The sequence below is a fragment of the Solea solea genome, chromosome 2 (genome assembly GCF_958295425.1).
Source record: "Solea solea chromosome 2, fSolSol10.1, whole genome shotgun sequence".
NCBI lineage: Eukaryota > Metazoa > Chordata > Actinopteri > Pleuronectiformes > Soleidae > Solea > Solea solea.
The window spans coordinates 20350843-20368309 of NC_081135.1; the positions used below are offsets into that span (position 1 = coordinate 20350843).

General features: G+C 40.5%; 1 protein-coding gene across 2 annotated transcripts; it reads right to left on the reverse strand.

The window, feature by feature from the left end:
* Positions 1-10: 10 nt before the first annotated feature.
* Positions 11-16918, reverse strand: si:ch211-269e2.1 (cohesin subunit SA-2). 2 transcript variants are annotated; one of them, XM_058614586.1, is made up of 32 exons: positions 16771-16918; positions 15350-15445; positions 15174-15261; positions 14721-14885; positions 13668-13764; positions 13496-13572; positions 13348-13419; positions 12628-12832; positions 12386-12531; positions 12212-12285; positions 11984-12107; positions 11727-11825; positions 10660-10739; positions 10477-10584; positions 10262-10382; positions 10026-10143; positions 9765-9868; positions 9230-9322; positions 9006-9092; positions 8628-8828; positions 7663-7739; positions 7448-7535; positions 7256-7336; positions 6743-6835; positions 6423-6597; positions 4081-4217; positions 3404-3505; positions 3133-3284; positions 2095-2223; positions 1831-2012; positions 1216-1291; positions 11-1114 (listed from the first exon to the last, which is right to left on the reverse strand). In XM_058614586.1, exons 2-32 carry the CDS (start codon positions 15397-15399, stop codon positions 976-978), a joined length of 3540 nt encoding a protein of 1179 aa, XP_058470569.1. In that variant the 5' UTR covers positions 15400-15445; positions 16771-16918; the 3' UTR covers positions 11-975. The 2 variants fall into 2 exon arrangements, with proteins under 2 accessions (XP_058470569.1, XP_058470576.1); XM_058614593.1 differs by lacking the exons at positions 13668-13764; positions 15174-15261; positions 15350-15445; positions 16771-16918 and having other exon boundaries at positions 14721-14835.
* Between the last annotated feature and the right edge of the window lie 549 nt (positions 16919-17467).

Here is a 17467-nt window from a genome sequence, read left to right on the forward strand (position 1 = left end):
TTTAGTTAGATTCATTTGGTAAAAAAACATTTAATGTGTGTCCACTCCACATGGAACATTTACAGAATGTAAACACACACTTTGTTGTTGATGCTGCACACAAGTGTACACACATTTAATTCCAAATCATAACGACATACATCAGAATTAATAGAACCCGTTTTGTAAAATGTCTTCTTTAATATGATATGGTACAAGGAGTTTAGATAAGTGAGCATGTAAAAAAAAAAAAAGACCAGCCATTTCCTATAAGGAGTAATAATAAAGAAGCAGGTAGCACACAGTGATTCTCATCGATAGACAAGAGACCAATCTTAAACCTGAGTGTGAACCAATAAAATAAATAAAACAGTTGGACCAGTCGACAGTAAAGAGGGAAAAAAAATATTAACTCATAATGATCCAGTTTCCCCTCAAATTAAAACATTATTTTGAGTAAAGCTAAAGTAAGATTATATATTCCTCTTATTTCTATGATACAACATGTGAAAAGACGACAGCTACTCTTTAGACCTAAGCCCATTTGCACCTCAGTAATACAAGTCTTTAAACATGAATCACATATAAACTGTATCATTTGGAAAAGGACAAGTTGTTTCTTCATCTGAAGTTCTTAGCAACTGTTATTTCCAGGGACTATTTTCAAGAGGCAGATTAATCCATATTTGGTGCTGCAATAAATATTTATGGCAGAACACACAAAAAAACACATTGTCCATGATTATTGTAATTAAAGAGTGTTCAATTGCACAGAATAATAAGTGTTTTGGCCACTTGGATAAAACTGACAGAAAGAATACCGCCACAGTTATCCTTAAAGCTTAAATAGAACACATTTAGAGACTTGTATATAAAAGTGGGTCCGACACAGAAGACAAAATATACAGTACACGAAAACCATCGCTCACGAGTTTGTGTCCAGTGAGGTTTTACCGTTCATGGACGAGCACCAGTGTCCCCCCAAACTCCTCGTATTTAAAATTCAATCTCCACAGTTTCATCATCCACCTCATTGTCATTGTTGCCAAGGACGGATCCCTCGAGGTCAAGTCGTCTCGCGGGAGGTTCCAGTGGAACAGAAAGCAGATCCACGTCAGTTGTCCTCTCCTGAAGGCTGAGGATGTTACAGTAGTTAATATGAGTGAAGATGAAGATTTCATTTGTAACAGTCTAATAAAAACTTTGAATATGGGAAATCAACCTTCAGCCTCTCACCTTGGGCTGAAATTCAATCTGTGACCTTTACTAACTCTGGAGTCAGCGGGGCTGAAAGGACAGGGAGACTTGCTTCCTGAAAACATAAAGACACACACGTAGCTGGTACATAGTGACCCGTTTTGAAGTGTGAATGTATGAGTAATGGACACATTATCAACACCGACTGAACCACCCTGGGAGGCGCACGCTTGCTCTCACTGAGAACATGACTGCTAACACAGTCAGAAGGTAAAACAATACCTTAGCAACGTAAGACTCACCTAATAAAATCTACACCTGCTTACGTCTATGATATATGAAGAATATGTTGGCCACTTTTCCTCGCCATTAGTCGGGCTTTTGAAAACTGCTCATTCTCTGCACCAAAGGCCATTATAGAAAGTCAAAAATTCTACACCACAGCCCACAGGAGTTGCTGATCCACTGCTGCCTCCATCGTTAACTTATTCACTGACTTTTGGGCTTGAAATCCTTTGTTTCAGATGTACCTAAGTGACAAAAACTTACCAAATGAGGCAGCGGTAGAAAAGAAGTAAGAGTGGGTGTTCATTTGTCAATACCTCATACAACCACACTTCAAAAACACCTAAACTACCCCTTTAAGTGCTGTACCTTCTGGTTTTTGTTTGGAGGAGGGCGAGCGGGTGGGCTTCCTGTCAGAGCTAATATAGGACACAGCATCCTCCCCTTCAGCTACGGCCAGTAAAGAAGCACGATAGAAGACGAGTGGCTGCCATCGCTCCTCTCTGAGATTGATAATGTGCTCCGATGTGTGTTTCTGCAGGTAAGAGAACCTGCACAGACAGGAACACACTTTCAGAAACGTCACGTGGCCTTGTTTATTACGATATTTATAAACCTGTTTAGAGCACTTACACTGTCCTCTTGTCAGGTTTGAGCAGTTTGTTGGAGAACTCACTGAGGATGGTCAGGTAGGAGAGGTAAGGAGGTGTCAGCGTCTCTGGAGTCTGGCTAAACTCTTGAAACACAAACTCTATGCCAGTCCTGAAACAAAGTAATACGGAAACACAGTTTTTAAAAGGTGCTGTATGTAAGAAATGTATTATAATAAGACATCAAATGACCATGATGTGTCATCAGAGATTAAAGGAATGTGACTTCACTGATAACAATGGTGCAGCCAGTATATTCACTAAAGACATTTTCAGAACTATGGTTTTTGTTTTGGTCTTTGAGGCTGTTGCAGCACCCACCGCCACCCTATAACACAGCTCATGGAAGCAGAGCAGCTAGCTGCTAAGCCTCGGAGATGGTGAACACCAAAAGCCTGAGTAACTCTCTCAAAAAATGAAGTCTGCAGGGGAGACACACACACAACATAGAGAGCTGAAAGTTGATGCCAGTGTAGACACTTTTCTCCCGGACAAGGCAGCAACACAGGGATTGTTGGTAGACATTTAACATTTATAACATTTTCACAGTCCATTAATGCCACCTTGTCATCTCCTCCTGTGATAATTATCCATCCATCCCTCTTCTACCGCTTTATCCTACACATGAGGGTCAGGGGGGTGCTGTGCCAATCTCAGCTGACATAGGGCAATAGACGGGGTACAGATCGCCAGTCCATCACAGGGCCAGATAGAGACAAACAACCATCCACTCTCACTCTCACACCTACGGTCAATTTAGATTAATATAGATATATTAGTGTCTAATTGACCTAATCCCCAAATCTGCATGTTTTTGGACTGTGGGAGGAAAACCCACGCACATGGGGAGAACAAAACAGACACATTTTTAATCTAATAGATTCAATGTAGATAAAAACCAATGGTGGTAGTGATGTGTGTATGTGGTTACACTGCTGCATTATTTTGCACTGAGATTGTGGTATTTTACACACAACATCATCATCTTTAAAGACAAACACCCCTGAGAACCTGCGCCGACCTGTGGATCAAGACAACACATTCACGGAACTTGACGTGGTCCGTGAAGGTGAGAGCAAAGCGCCTGGCCAGCTCCTTGATGCTGGTGAAGGTCTGGACTCCTGAGTGAGCCTGACCTCCGCGCTCCTGCTCCCTCTTTAGACGCACGAACAGCTGTGCAGCAAAGATAAAAAAACAAAAAAAACACCACGTCAGCATCTTTTTTTGCCTGCTCGTGACAGCGAGTGGCTGAAGTTGATTTTTTTCAGATGTGTGGAGCGAGCGTCGCTTACCTGCTGCAAACAGAGCACCAGTGTGCGAGAACTCTCAATCTTATCTATCTGTCTGGCCCTGCACATCGTCTCCTTGATTATGTCTCCGAAGTCGTTGTAATACTGTGGGGGAACAAAGAAATATGCTTGACCAATCTGTCTGTTAAATATGGAGCTGAGGTCAGCCACAGTTAGTGTACTGTTATAGCTAAAAGCTTTAAAATACAGTATATTTTCTCCTGGAGATGATTTGAGAACAACAATACACGAAGCTGGACGTATGTTTGGGTTATTCAGGGATAGGTGTTTTTTTTTATATTTATGAAAATGTTGGTGACATTTGGAGTTGTGAGGCCACTGGAGCAAGCAGCCAGTGAGCTGAACATAGAATAAAGAGTGGAAACAAGGCTGAACATCTACCAGCATCTCAAATGTCACTTGTTAACATTTGATGAGTTTCATTTAATTCATAAAAAACCCAGGAGAATTTGCGGAAGTTCTGTTTCTGGCTATTTCTAGATTAGTTGCCGTGATGTACCGGAGTCTTAAAGTCCAGGATATACATCCACGTAAAAACACATCCTCTACTCTTCACAGTCACTTTATGAGCGGTTCAGTTTGTTAGCTTTGGAGTGAGCCTCCCTGATAGTCTTGGTCTAAATGTTGAACTATTGCTTTAAGGAAGAATCCAACTTTACCTTCATGTAGTACATGAAGACTTCAGCAGCCGTGCTCATCTCCAGCACGCCGTGCACTATCAGTTTGCAGAAGGCCGCAAGCAGATTTCTGCGTTTGTGGAGGTCCTCCAGCCGCTCCACCTCAGAGTGCTCGCTGACTGACGGAGCCAGATGGGAGGAGAAGAAGTGTGCGGTTGGATGTGAAGTGGAAGAGGAAGGAGGGTGAAGCGAGGAGAGTGATTAATCATGAGAAATCATATAACAGAAAGAAAAGAACAAAGCACAGGAGGGAAAGAGTGTTTCACTTTGTTTCGGGACAATGGCTTTAGCAGGTGGAAATCAAAGATAACATAAGACTAGAGTTATGGTTGTGACACCATGTGGCTTCAATCTTTCACAAGGCTAATAAAATAGGCGCAGAGGTGAGCCAGAGTTAATGGAATTTTCTCACGAAAAAAGATTGCCCTGATTTTATGATTTAACTCGGTGCCCTTGCCCTCCGAGTGATCTCTGAACTAATAGAAAACACTGTCTATACAACAAAACTGTAACCAGGCAAATCCAATAAAACAACGACTTTTTATTACATGTTCAAAAACCAATAATCCTGTATTGTATTTGGTTGAACATTTAGGAAATTCCCACCAGGACATTTTATTGACTTCTCTGGACTCTGCCATGTTTGGAAGCAATATGTTTCTGAAAGTAGAAGCTCTAGTAAAGCTAATAACATATTTTAGCTCTAGTGAACCTTGAATGAATTCATAGGTTTACCTGCAGTACTGTGGGACGAGAACACCCTCCGATGTATTACCGACGTGTCAATCTTGTTTTTCACAATTTAGATCAGACAGGAGCATACTGTCCTCATCAATTTACAAGCCGCATCACTTTACATAACAAAGTGGAACATCCTTTCATTCAAATTAGTCAACCTTGTTTCAGTCTGAAGATATTAACAGGGTTTCCTTTGTAATTGAGGGTCAATCGTCAGGTCAGGTTGCAAATCAGGCTCCATTTGCAGTCAGCAGGCAGCTCTGCGGTGAGTTATTAAGCCGAACGTGTGGCCGTGCATTTAATATCTGCATGTTTTTCCCCGCCATGAGCAGCTACTCTGAAGCAACAAGAAACAAGAGGGAGAGTGCCATCTACTGTGCAACGCAGCGGCTCGTTTCCTCCTGTGTGACCCAAACGCTGCGAACATGCAGAGTTTCTCTTTGCTGTGCAGCAGAGCTCGTCTGAAACGGACATAATACGACCGTGACGGAGAAAATTTAATTCAAAAGGAGTCCTGCTAGACTGGATTTTAACACACATAACACCCCGCGTAACGTAATCAAAAAATCAATTCATTTCTAAAAGGGGACTTTTGCACTAGACACAGTAAATGAATGCAACTCCGCAAAAAAAATTAATCTTGGGGCTCGAAGGCTTAGATGTGTATGAGCTTTTCTTTTTCTCAGATGGTGTCAGTTAAAATAACTGCTCAAGAACCAATGGGATGAAATTAAAGATTAGTGAAAAGTCTGAAATGTTCCTTCTTTCTTTCCTCTCCCATTAACCTTCAAACACCACAGATTTATTTTATTACCCTGAGCTGGGGGCCTGACCCATAAACTGGAAACCGCCACACTAAATGACCTTTCTTTATAATGAATAGTCTTGTAGTAGTAGTTAAAATTAGTATCACGCTGAGCAGCCACATCAGTCAAATGCTTCTTACGCATCAGTATGAAAGAATCTAATGATGGACAAAATAGCTTCACAGCATGTAAAAACTATTCGGCTTGCAATGCCAATTGCTCTGTGCATATTTTTTACACACATAATTAAGCTTTCCTCTTGCAAATCAGGTGGTATTTTGCTTTTTATTACACAAAGTTATTTAATCAAAAGACCTACACAAATTCCACATGTTGCTACAGCTTTAAAGCCGGTCCCTAGCTGATTTAATTTAATTTTAAATTACCCACATGGATTCACTTTGTTTAACGGTCCTGCTTGGTGGAAATTAAAAGTATCTTTAAGTAAATCTCCAGTGTTTCATAGCCTGGTGTGTGTTTTGTTGTGAAAGACAAAAAAATACTGAATTTCCACTACACCTGAAAATTGACATGTAATCAATGAAAACCAATCAATGTTTACCCCTTACAAGCAAATCCTGTGTATGGGAGAGTCAAAGAGAACATAACTAAAATGTTTAATGTATTTTTTTATGTATTTAATGTATTTGACTTCACTAAATGCCAAATATTTCCTGGAAATCTGCTAAAAAAAAAATACAGAAGCTGTAAAATAATGAACTACTGCCACATCTACTCCTTCTCCATCATTTTATATTAAAAAGAAGACTGCAGTCTCACCTCTGCTCTGGCTGTCACAGTCTGGACCGACAAAGACGTGCACACATAGAAAGGTGGATAGCGCCCTCTGCAGTTTGGGACTGAGCGTGTAGACCAGTGGACCACAGGAGGTGGGATTCCACACGTTGAGCTGGTTTGAATGAGCCGTCAGGACGTCGCACACACCAAGGAAAGCCTAAAATGTAGAGAAGATTTTGAACAGACAAATGAGAAAAGAGTGAATTATGATTTATTTTTTTTCTTAAATCATACACTACCTAAAACTTCCACCTGTTTGTGCTGCTGCTGCTGCTGCTGCTGCTGCTGCTGCAACAACCTACCTGCTGTCGTACACTGTGGTCAGAGTGGGACAGACAGCGATGACTCCTCTCACAGAACACACGCAGCTGGAGCTGCTGGTCCACAGCCTTCTCCTAAAATACAAACACACACACACATCAGTGACAAGCAATGTCAATGATGTAGCGAAGATAAGATAAGACATTTCTGTGACTTTAAAATAACAATTATCGGTAGTTTTCATTACATTAAATGATTTCATAAACTAAAGGAATCCAACCATCTATACAATATGTACAGTAAATGGTATGTATATACGGTAAGTGTCTTTGCTTGTCTGGTTTGTTTTGGTTTTATATGCATCTCTATATTCAGTGGTTTAATATATGTTAAATAAATAATATGAACAATTCATATGTTGTATTTAATTGTTTTCATTAATTAAATTAAATTTTCTTCTTTATGGAAGTACATAATGAAAAATGACAATAACAGAATGACATGTCTTGTCTTAATAACCTGTTTGAGGGCTAATTACAGCAGATATAACTCACTCTGGAGGTGAGAGTTTCCCCGCTCATGTTCAGAGACCAGAGCATGGAGTAACACAGACACTGCAGAGCTTCCAGCAGCACCTTCACACAACAAAAGACAATTACACTGTAGACAGACAGTGGATAAGTAAGAACAAAAACATCCAAATGAGCCGTGGCTACATGTGGTTACTCAGAGGGCAGTGCACGTACCTCGGGTGGAGCTCCTTTCTGGCTGTTCTCCACCGACAGCAGAGGAGAGAGAAGTTCAAACAGACTCCACCGAGCAAGGTCGTGACAGCTACAGCAACACAAAGAGAGAGAAAAACATATGCAGGACTTTCATTCAATGCACACATTATAGTTAGAACAGGATCAGGATGATGATATGCGTTCACACATCATTATGGATAATTTCCAAATCTTACTTGTGGAAAGCTCTCAGTTTCTTCAGTGTGGCTAAAATCTCGCCAGTTTTCTCCTCATCAGCAGAGAAACTGTCGTCCTACAACAGAAAAAAAAAAAAAAAAGGAAAAATGATTCTTGTTTTCTTGCCTGTACAGCCTGTACATGGTTCCAACCCTCACGGCTTGTGACCTCTGTGACACAAAAGAGTGATTTTCTTTTTCTTTTATTTTGGAGATGAGGTGAAAGAAATTCTACTAAAAAGGAAAAAGTAGATAAAACCTGAACAAATGTTCATTACTGTGTCAGGCGGTCCATGTCATTTGCCCTGGGTTTAAATGTACAAACACAAAACAAAAAAAGAGTGTGAGTGAAGGGTCTCGGCCATGTGTATGTTTCATTATTTAAGTTTCATTTTAGTCAAACGATGGATTTCTTGAGAGGTTATAAATGTGTTATGAAATACAATTTGACGTGAATTGTTGTAAAACATTGCAAAGATGAGGTATGGTGGAAAACACAATATCAAATAAAGATAATGATACATATTTCTTAAATATTTTCGTATGTTTTATTCCTGGCTTGTCTTAAGAGGGAAAAACTGCTCATTGTATATTTGTGAATATGTTACAGTGTCAAGAGTGTTGATTTTGATTTTATTTGGTTTATTTTGCACAACAAAACACACACAAAAAAGATAAACACAAAGTAGACACAGCTCAAGAAGAGACAGATCGTCCATTGAACTTCTCTGAAGCCTCCACTTAAATAGTTAAATAGAAGATAATATGCCTACACTTGACGGAGCACAAAACCCTTATAGTCACAAAAGATAATACAATAATATGTAATAATAATAATATAACAGTGTTCAAAATGTATTACCCCCATTCAAGTAAATAAAAGGATAACAGACTTAAATTGTCACTTTCTTGAATAAAATACTAAAAAATGTTATTTCACTGGTCGTAATTAACTTGCAACTCACCTTGAGAGCGTCTTGCAGCAGGACTGTCAGTTGCTCCACCCAGTTCTGGACCAGAGAGTCTCTGGCACCGCGGGTCGTGGAGCACCAGCTCGTCTCCTCGCGACACAGACTGAGAAACGTGCGTGAAGCTGCCTCCAGAACAGCCGAGCCCGAGTGGACGTCCAAGACAGCTCGCATCTCTACCATCAGGCTGGACAATGCCTGAGCACAAGGGCAGAAACAAGTTGTCGTGTGTCATTTTTAAATATAAACAAATGTCCAATACATTGAAACCACGGTCAAATGAGTTGACAGGATCATAACTTTTTCGTCTAACACCACACAGTGATTTTTTTGTCAAAGATGAGGAAAGTGCGTCATCGTTTTTCACTGACAGACCTGTGAGTTTTCTGCCACAGGACACTCAGGGAGGAAGAACTGTGGAATCCTCATCAGGGAGGCAACAACATCCACATGGCTTGAAAACTGCGTGAACAACATCAGAAACGACAGGAATTGTAAAGTAAAGTATCTGACTGTTCTGCACAGAGTAAAGATGTTAAAACGTCTTCACAAAATGAAATGATATCACATTCACTTTTATTTATGTGTGAGATAAAGACCTTGGAGAGTAAATTTGGAAGCACAGGAAGGAGATGTTTCGTGAGTTTCATACAGTCATCAATCTGGATTTTCTTCTCTCTGGCACTCATGACCTAGAATTAAAAAAAAAAAGTATATCAACATTTTTATTAAATTAAAAAAAAAGCATGATGCCATTTACTCTATTGCGATACAATTACATTGATTTAGTATTCTTCAATGACAAGAGGTTGACCTGATTTTTAGAAATCAGGGCAGCTGATGGCTGATTATTGATGCAGAATGTTTGCAAATAGTACAAAAACGCTTATCTTCAGAAATGTATAATTATTTAACCACACACTAATGGTCTGTCTCTCAGATCTACATTTTATACAGTATAGTATAAGTAATGTATATAGTAGTATTATACAGTACAGTATGTTTAAACTAAATATTCATTACACTAAACAAAAAAGGTAGCTAAAAATTGATGATTGGTTGATGGTTTTAGTGACTTGATAACATTATCAAGTTTCTGAGAACAATCTGATCTACTCTTTTTTGTTCACAGACCTTTTTGGCTCCACTCCTGCCGGCCAGAACTGGTCCCTCCGCGGCCTGACGAACTGACGCCACCAGGATCTCTACAAGCACAGATTGTTCTGCCAGTGTAAGACCTACACACACACACACACACACACGCATAATAATGACATGTTGGGTGTGGCTGGAAGAGCAAAAATATAAGAAGCATCTGGAAAACAAGAAAAGCTCACAGTGGCCTGTTATGGATGAAACAAGCTTTACTGAAACACTGACTTGTGACAAACCCACCTGCACCATGAGAGGACGCGTCCTGCAGGAGCAACGATGTGAGTGTGGCCCAGTCCTTCAGCAGAGCTCCACCACAGTCCCACAGACTGTCCACCAGGTACACCACATGTTCGTGCAGCTAAGAAATACACACACACACACAGCATTGCGATAAGGAAATACATCGACCTTCTACAACACAACTTGGCACAAATGGTTTACTTTTCAGATGAACGGAGAGAGCAAACATGTTTCACCTGAGATTCCTGGTGGAACTGCAGCAGAGCCTTCACTCTGGAACAAGTTTGTAGTTTATGAGCCTCCTCCTCATTGATTTCATCCTGAGTATCGTGTGCATGAGCCACAGTGTTGAGCAACCTGATAAAACAACAACCAAGAATATCCAGGGCATAATTAATAGCTGCTTTTGTGGGGGTATTTTGTGTTATTTTGGTCTCAAAGACTGATGTACCTTGAGTAGAGCAGCTCCCCTGCAGCGGCAGCGACCGGTCGCTGTGAGGAGTAGACAAACTGGAGGAGATGCTTGTAGTCCTCAGAACTCAGCACATCATCACACGTTCTGCAAAATCATTACAATTATTACACTGAGGAAGGCTGCAAGAGGACGAGAAGAACAAACATGTTGGTGACTAACTTGGCAATGAGAACCAGAAGTTTCATGGTCTGTACCGCCACCTCATTGTCCTTATCCAGGGTCATGGAGATCATCCGCTCCTGCAACACAATTACAGGGAATTACAGGAGGTGGTGGCCTCTCATGACAGTCTTTATTTATAATGCACTTTTCTAGTCTTGATGATAACTCAAAGCTGCTTGACCCTCTAGTGTAGCGCCTTTTCTCTCACACATCTTTCATACCTACTGTATTTACACACTGCTGACACAGCCGTCACGAGCAACGTGGGGTTAAGTGTCTTGCCCAGGGACACTAGTGGAGTCGGAAATCAAACCCTCAACCTTCCATTTGAAAGACAACTCGCACTACCACTAAGTCACCATCACCCTTCATGTCACTATAGATTCTCAGGCTGGTACGGGGATGTGTAGGAGTGGAGGAGGTCAGACAATTACTAAGGAGCCAGGGTATGAGGGGGGTTTATTGGCAGAAATGTAATATACTACTCATAAGTGTGTTTGTATATGTATATAATCTCTTTAAAATAAATAAAATAATAAAATATATTTGTGGTTTCTAGCCTCATCTTATACCATGTTTACGTAGCAGTCTGCATGGATGGAACTCCCAGAGTCACAGTTTTTGTGTTCTAAGGGAAGGAGCACGCTGCATAAACACAGAAGAATGATATCCTTTCTGGTACACAAAGGCCACCGTAGTTCCCTGACATGCTTGGGAAAGGGAGGTTTAAAATGAGAAGTCCTCAATTAGATGTTACTGACTTACTTATACACTAGAACTCACACTGGACCTTTAATTATGTTGCTCATGGAGTCAAAAGACAAATGTATCACCCAACTCTGCAGCTCTCTTCAGTTCTTTATTTTGATTTTATAGGTTGTGTAGTTAAGTCTCAGTCTCACTGATTTAATCAAATGTATTAGATGCAGCTTTGAAACAGAGCTCCAAAAACTGGATTTCCATTTGGTGGCCAGTGTCTGCCTGCTTTATATATATATATAGATATAATTTCCTGCCCCCAGTGTCTATAAATAATTGACGCAGCTTTGCGCGGGTCCGCTTACCTTGAAACGGCTGGTGAACAGGTCAAGTTTTGGGAGAAGCAGCGGGTCTCCATACAAACCCTGCAAACCTGACACACACTTGAGACGCACATCTGGAATCTGAAAAGGTGAGACGCACATTAGTGCACAAGTTTGTACAGCAAAGAACTAGTTTCCCATCTACAGACATAAAACATCTGTAGCTGTAATCACTAGTTCGGTTACACTAGGTCAGACAACACGATGCTGCATCGCGTTTCGCCGCTGCTGTTATTTACTTTGTCGTACATCATCCAGCCCATGTATTTGAGGTAGGTATCATTGAGAAACACAGGACTGTAGAGCTTCATCCACAAACCCAGCTCCTCCACACAGATGGAGCGGATTTCTGGAAGCACATCCCTGCACCAAAACAAAAACGCAGACACATAATTGAATACAAGCTAAATAAAATAATACTGTGATCCACATTCAAGGCTTAGCTGAAACGACAGATGTAACCTTACCTGTATCTCTTGAGAAAAACACCTTTGAATATAATATCCATCATGTTTTCGATCTCCACCCTCTTCTCCTGCAGCTGGAGCATGAAGAAAGGCAGAAAGAGGCAGAAAAGTGAGCAAGAAGGATAAAATCTGAATTCCCCTGTGCACAGTGAGATACAAACTCATTCGTCTTACCTCTGTGATCTTCTTCTGCATCCTCTGTGCTGTGCTTTTCTGTCTCAAGGTCTTCGTCTTTTGCACCTTGTAGAGTTTCTGACTGTTTTCAACTCCAACACTCAGACTCAGAGCCACGCCCACCAGAGAGCTCAACATCTTCACCGCTTATTTAAAAAAAAAAAAAAACAGAGTATTGTTGCGTTTATTCAGCACATTTGTGTATGCCTATGATTAGGGTTACGGGTTTTATGATCCCTTACCTGCCAACACGCAGGTGTGTCGAAAGGCTCGTATGTAAGAGTTTGAAAGCTCTGCGAGCAGCGAGATCAGTGTGTTCATCAGGTACCCATCAAAGATGACGCTGTGCTGACACTGAGCCACCAGCACCGACACAAAGTCACAGAACTCGGAGTGAAACCAGCGACCATACGGGCCAGACTGTACGAGAGGATACTCTGCACTGTCCTACAGAGCAGACAAGAAAGTGACAAAGAACTTTACAGGTTAGAGACGTAAATCCTTTTCAAGGAATCGAAGTGTTTAATCTAACAACTGATGCACAAAATTGCTTATATTTCAAATAAAAATAATGTATAAGCTATGTGTTTATCCACATTAGCTGCCACTGAGGTCACAACTTCTCTTTCTGAAGTCCAAACACATCAGAACATAGCCATGGAAACGAAAAATAATGACATAAAAAAAAAAAAAGACATAGAAAAGCATCGGTATGGAAGCATCTTTACTTTACTCAAATTATGTAAAACCCAAGTCAAAATGGAGTGAAAGAAAGCATGAACAAACATGAAATAAACATAATTTGTCACGTTTCTGGTAACTACATTTGGTTGATTAATGAAATAGTAATTGATAATACCATACCAATTAATCCAATTAGTCTACCTCTGTTAAAGACAAGAAAAAAGATGACAGATGTTGAACTGTGAGTGGTGTGTGGAAAGTTGGTGCATATTGCTGACCGTGTCCATGGGCCATGTGACTGTGAGGATCCACGGAAAAACCAGAAACTTTTTATACTGCAGACTTGCAACCTGAAGGAACACAGTTTCAGTTCAAAGTGTCCGATATGATGCAAGAGTGAGAGGGAAAGAGGTGACAATGTCTTACCTCATCCAGCTCCTCGACCATCTTACTCATCACATCACTGTCCTCTTTGCTCTGACACATCTCTGCTGTGACCACGCCTGGGAAACAGAGACGGGGAACGTTCATTAGACACGATGCTGTGTGTACTCTCCATGTGTATGTGTGGCGTGAGGGTGTTCGAAGACATGCTTGCCTTTGCACCCACAGCACTGAATGAAAAAGCTGATGAGGTCAAGGAGAGAGGAGTCTCTGTCTGACACATATGCCTTAATCCAGTCATCTATGACCGCCTGCACAAGCATCCCACAAAGAGTCAGAGTGAGTTTATGAAAAAATTCTGAAAATATAGCTCATGTCAATTTGTCTTAGCTGGCATCTTCAGGTGTTTGGGGTCATTTTAAATCTTTAATTGACAGGAAGAGTCAAAACAGACAGAATATTAAGGTATCTATTACCTATTAACCAAAAGATCACGCCATACACTATCAGGATGAGTAATAAATAGGTAACACTTAATGAAATAGAGCTCCTTTACATTAAAAGCATCAAACAATTATGATAGTAATAACAAAGTTATATTTATAAATTAGCAAATAAAATCAGCATCAAGAACAAAACCGACAGTACAACATGGCACAAAGACAGCAAATGTCCTTGTTCCCTTGTTTCAAGTTGAACATCAAGTAAACACTTGTCAGCTGATCTGAGAGACAGAAATAAACTCAAGGCCTCAAAAGTGAATCAAAGCGCTTCCTGACTCTTAACCTTGTTAAACATCAGCCTACAAACCCCTCGATTGAGGCAGGATTATTATGAATCCACATAATCTAGTCAGGAAGATGCAATCGCTGCGAAGCATTTTTGACAAAACATATCTGAACTCTATTGCTCTGAATTATATATCGTTGTTTAACTCTGCCCCAGTAAATAAAACATACATTATTGTTTTATTATTGACATACTGTATTTTGTAGATTCAAATGTGTTTTCTAAATTATTAGTGATGTAAAGAAAACACAGTGTGGTCGAGTGGCAAAATGATAAAAAAGCAGAGTGTGCTCACTAGTTGATGCTCCCAAAAATATTAAATGACCAGACCAAGTGACATTTCAGGCCCAAGCCACTCTTGACCAAAAGGTCTGAAGAGACTACTATCAACAATTTTGATTTTCAAATTACAGGACAAAAATAGAGATGTAGATAAGTCATCCAAAGAGGTGTTGATCACAGAGGTTCGCTATCTCACCTGCATGGCATTCCTGCCCATAGTGACCACCTCAAACAGGGTGACGGCCTCCACGTGCCTCCATTTACTGTGGCGGCCTCCCGCTCTCCTATCACTGCTGCAGCCGGCTTTGGCATTTTTCCCTTTGACATTCTCTGAGCCTTCGGGAGCTCTTTTCCTTCGTCTCTGAGTATTTACATTAAGAAACACAGAAATGACTCACATTCACATAGTGTGGGACAGCATGGTGGCCAAATACAATGATCATTCCAGACCTAAGAAGCATCTAAACATCCCCAATAAAAGGCCTATACATCTTTGCTTAATCTACTGTAAGATGTCAAATAGTCTCCTATGAAAAACTGCCTATCATGATCTACTGATGTATACAATATCAACATAACTGCATCACAGGATTGTGCATCCTCTCTGTCATAGGCTCGACCATGTGAGCGTGAGAAAAAAAATGCTTACCACATTCTTCTGTCGATTCTCATTCCCCGACTCATCCTCTGAATGAGTGACAGCACGGGAGGAGTTTGCCTCATCATGAGAGTTCTTACTGCGAAAACAGTCAATTAAATGACATGATTAAAAAGTCGCTATTCATAGACACACGGTCACACTGTGACTGTCCTCAGGACACTCACCTCCGCTCTGAGGACCTGGTTGCTGCTGCAGCTGTGGGCTCTGGTATCATGTCACTGCTCAGATTTCACACAGGGCTCAGGTGTGCGTCTCTGCATCTGGAAATAAAACATCAAATGACTGATACCACTGATTTTATATCTTGTCCAGAGCACCAATACAAATGTCAGGAAGGATCTGTTCCAATATCCATCACATGTTACATCTTCTCTGTGCTACTATATCAATGTATTATTACCTCCACCAAGGAGGTTATGTTTTCATTTGTCTGTCTGTCTGTTTGTATTTATTTGTATGTGTGCAGCATAACTATAGCCCAAGGAAGAAATGATTACAATTCGGACATCTTTCAATATCTCATGTCTAACTTAACTCTTGCCTTTGCAGCAAGAAGACCCTGGTCGGAACAAGGGCCTTTCTGCATGGAGTTTGCATGTTCTCCCTGTGTGTTTTTGTGTTTGTGGTTCTTGAGTTTGCTCTCACATTCCAAAGACAAGCAGATTTGGGTATTAAGCAAATTGGACACTCTAAATTGACCGTAGTGTGAGTATGAGAGTGAATGGTTGTTTGGTGGCCCTGTGATGGACTGGCGACCTGTCCAGGGTGTTCCCCCGCCTATTGCCCTACATCAGCTGAGATTGGTAAAATATGAAGATGGGCTTTAATAAGAGTGTGTGAGTGTGTCTATGTTGTGTATGAGAGGCTTTTTAATGAATGAAGGTATGTCAAATAGATAATAAAAGTGAATAGAATAAATATGACAGCAAAAAAGTCTGTGTTCGAGTGCAAAAAGATGACCCGGCCGGCTAAAAGTAATGAATTTTGATTTGATGTACAGTTTATGTAATTTTTTGTTAATAAAATTGATATCGGTCAGGAATCGGTCTAAAGTGGATAGCAATACCTTAGCAAAAAATTTACTGCTTCAAACGCCCAGTTTTATCTGTTAAAATCCAAATATATTCAGTTTTGAAGATCAAAAGCATCACAACTGAAAAGCAATAAACAGTCAATGTTTGATATATTTTCACTTCAATGAAATGGTTTTTGATGTCAAACAGCTGCAACTTAATATTCTGTTGAATAATCGATTAATTGTTGCATCATGTAATAAATAATGACAGCTCATGTGTACATAAGCAGCTAATAATGGTGAATGCATTACTGTGCATTGGATTAAATGCAATGTACAGTAGAGAGTGGGGTACCATGGTCTTTTACCTGCCCCCTCCACTGGGAGGAGCTGTTCGTTGCTCGGGGACGCTTGATCATAGTCCACGCTGCTGCTGTTTCACTTAAACAGACCACATCTATATTGATATAATACTGAAATATCAGTGATCACTTCCTGAAGTATCCCTAAGGTGTGACAGGAATCAAAAGTGATAAGCGCAAACAGACTGCTTTAACTTTTCACACCCACCTTCTTAACGCGTCGTCATTCTTCTTCCGTGCTCACTGCTGGTGCCTGAGTTGAAACAGTAAACCTGTTCAGAACAATTATAACTCAGCTGCCTCCATGAATCTCCTCCATATTTCCCCTGCCGCTCTCACAGTCAAGTTACTGAACAGCCTAACGCCTCCTGATTGGCCGGTGTTCCCGAGTCGACTCATGTGATTGGGTCTTTAGAAACGTCAGTCATAATTAAGTACCGCCCTCCTCCGGCTGTGACAACACCGTCCGGTCGGTGTGGTTTTTGTGTACAGTTTGTGTATGAACATCTGTAATAAAACACTTCCCACTTGAAGCAAACATGGAAATATAACACGGATACATAACAACGTGTTGTAGTGTCCGTAGAGAAAAACGTACCACCGACACGGACACTGAACCCGTGTATTTTTAATCAACCAGGAAACAATAGTTACTTCAGATTAGAATTGATATGACGTATGTTATGTTGATGTGCTATGTAACAAGATGTGTCCAATAGAGGGCGCTATTTACTTATAATCGCCACAGGGAATCTGACACGTTAAGGTGTAGTTACATGGTTGTAATGGAAATATTCTGCCTTAAAATATTAGTTACGAGAGTATACCCGTAGTCCACCTGGTTACATGAGGCATTACAATATCTTATTAATGCACCTTTAGTATAATGAAGTACTTTGTGCACA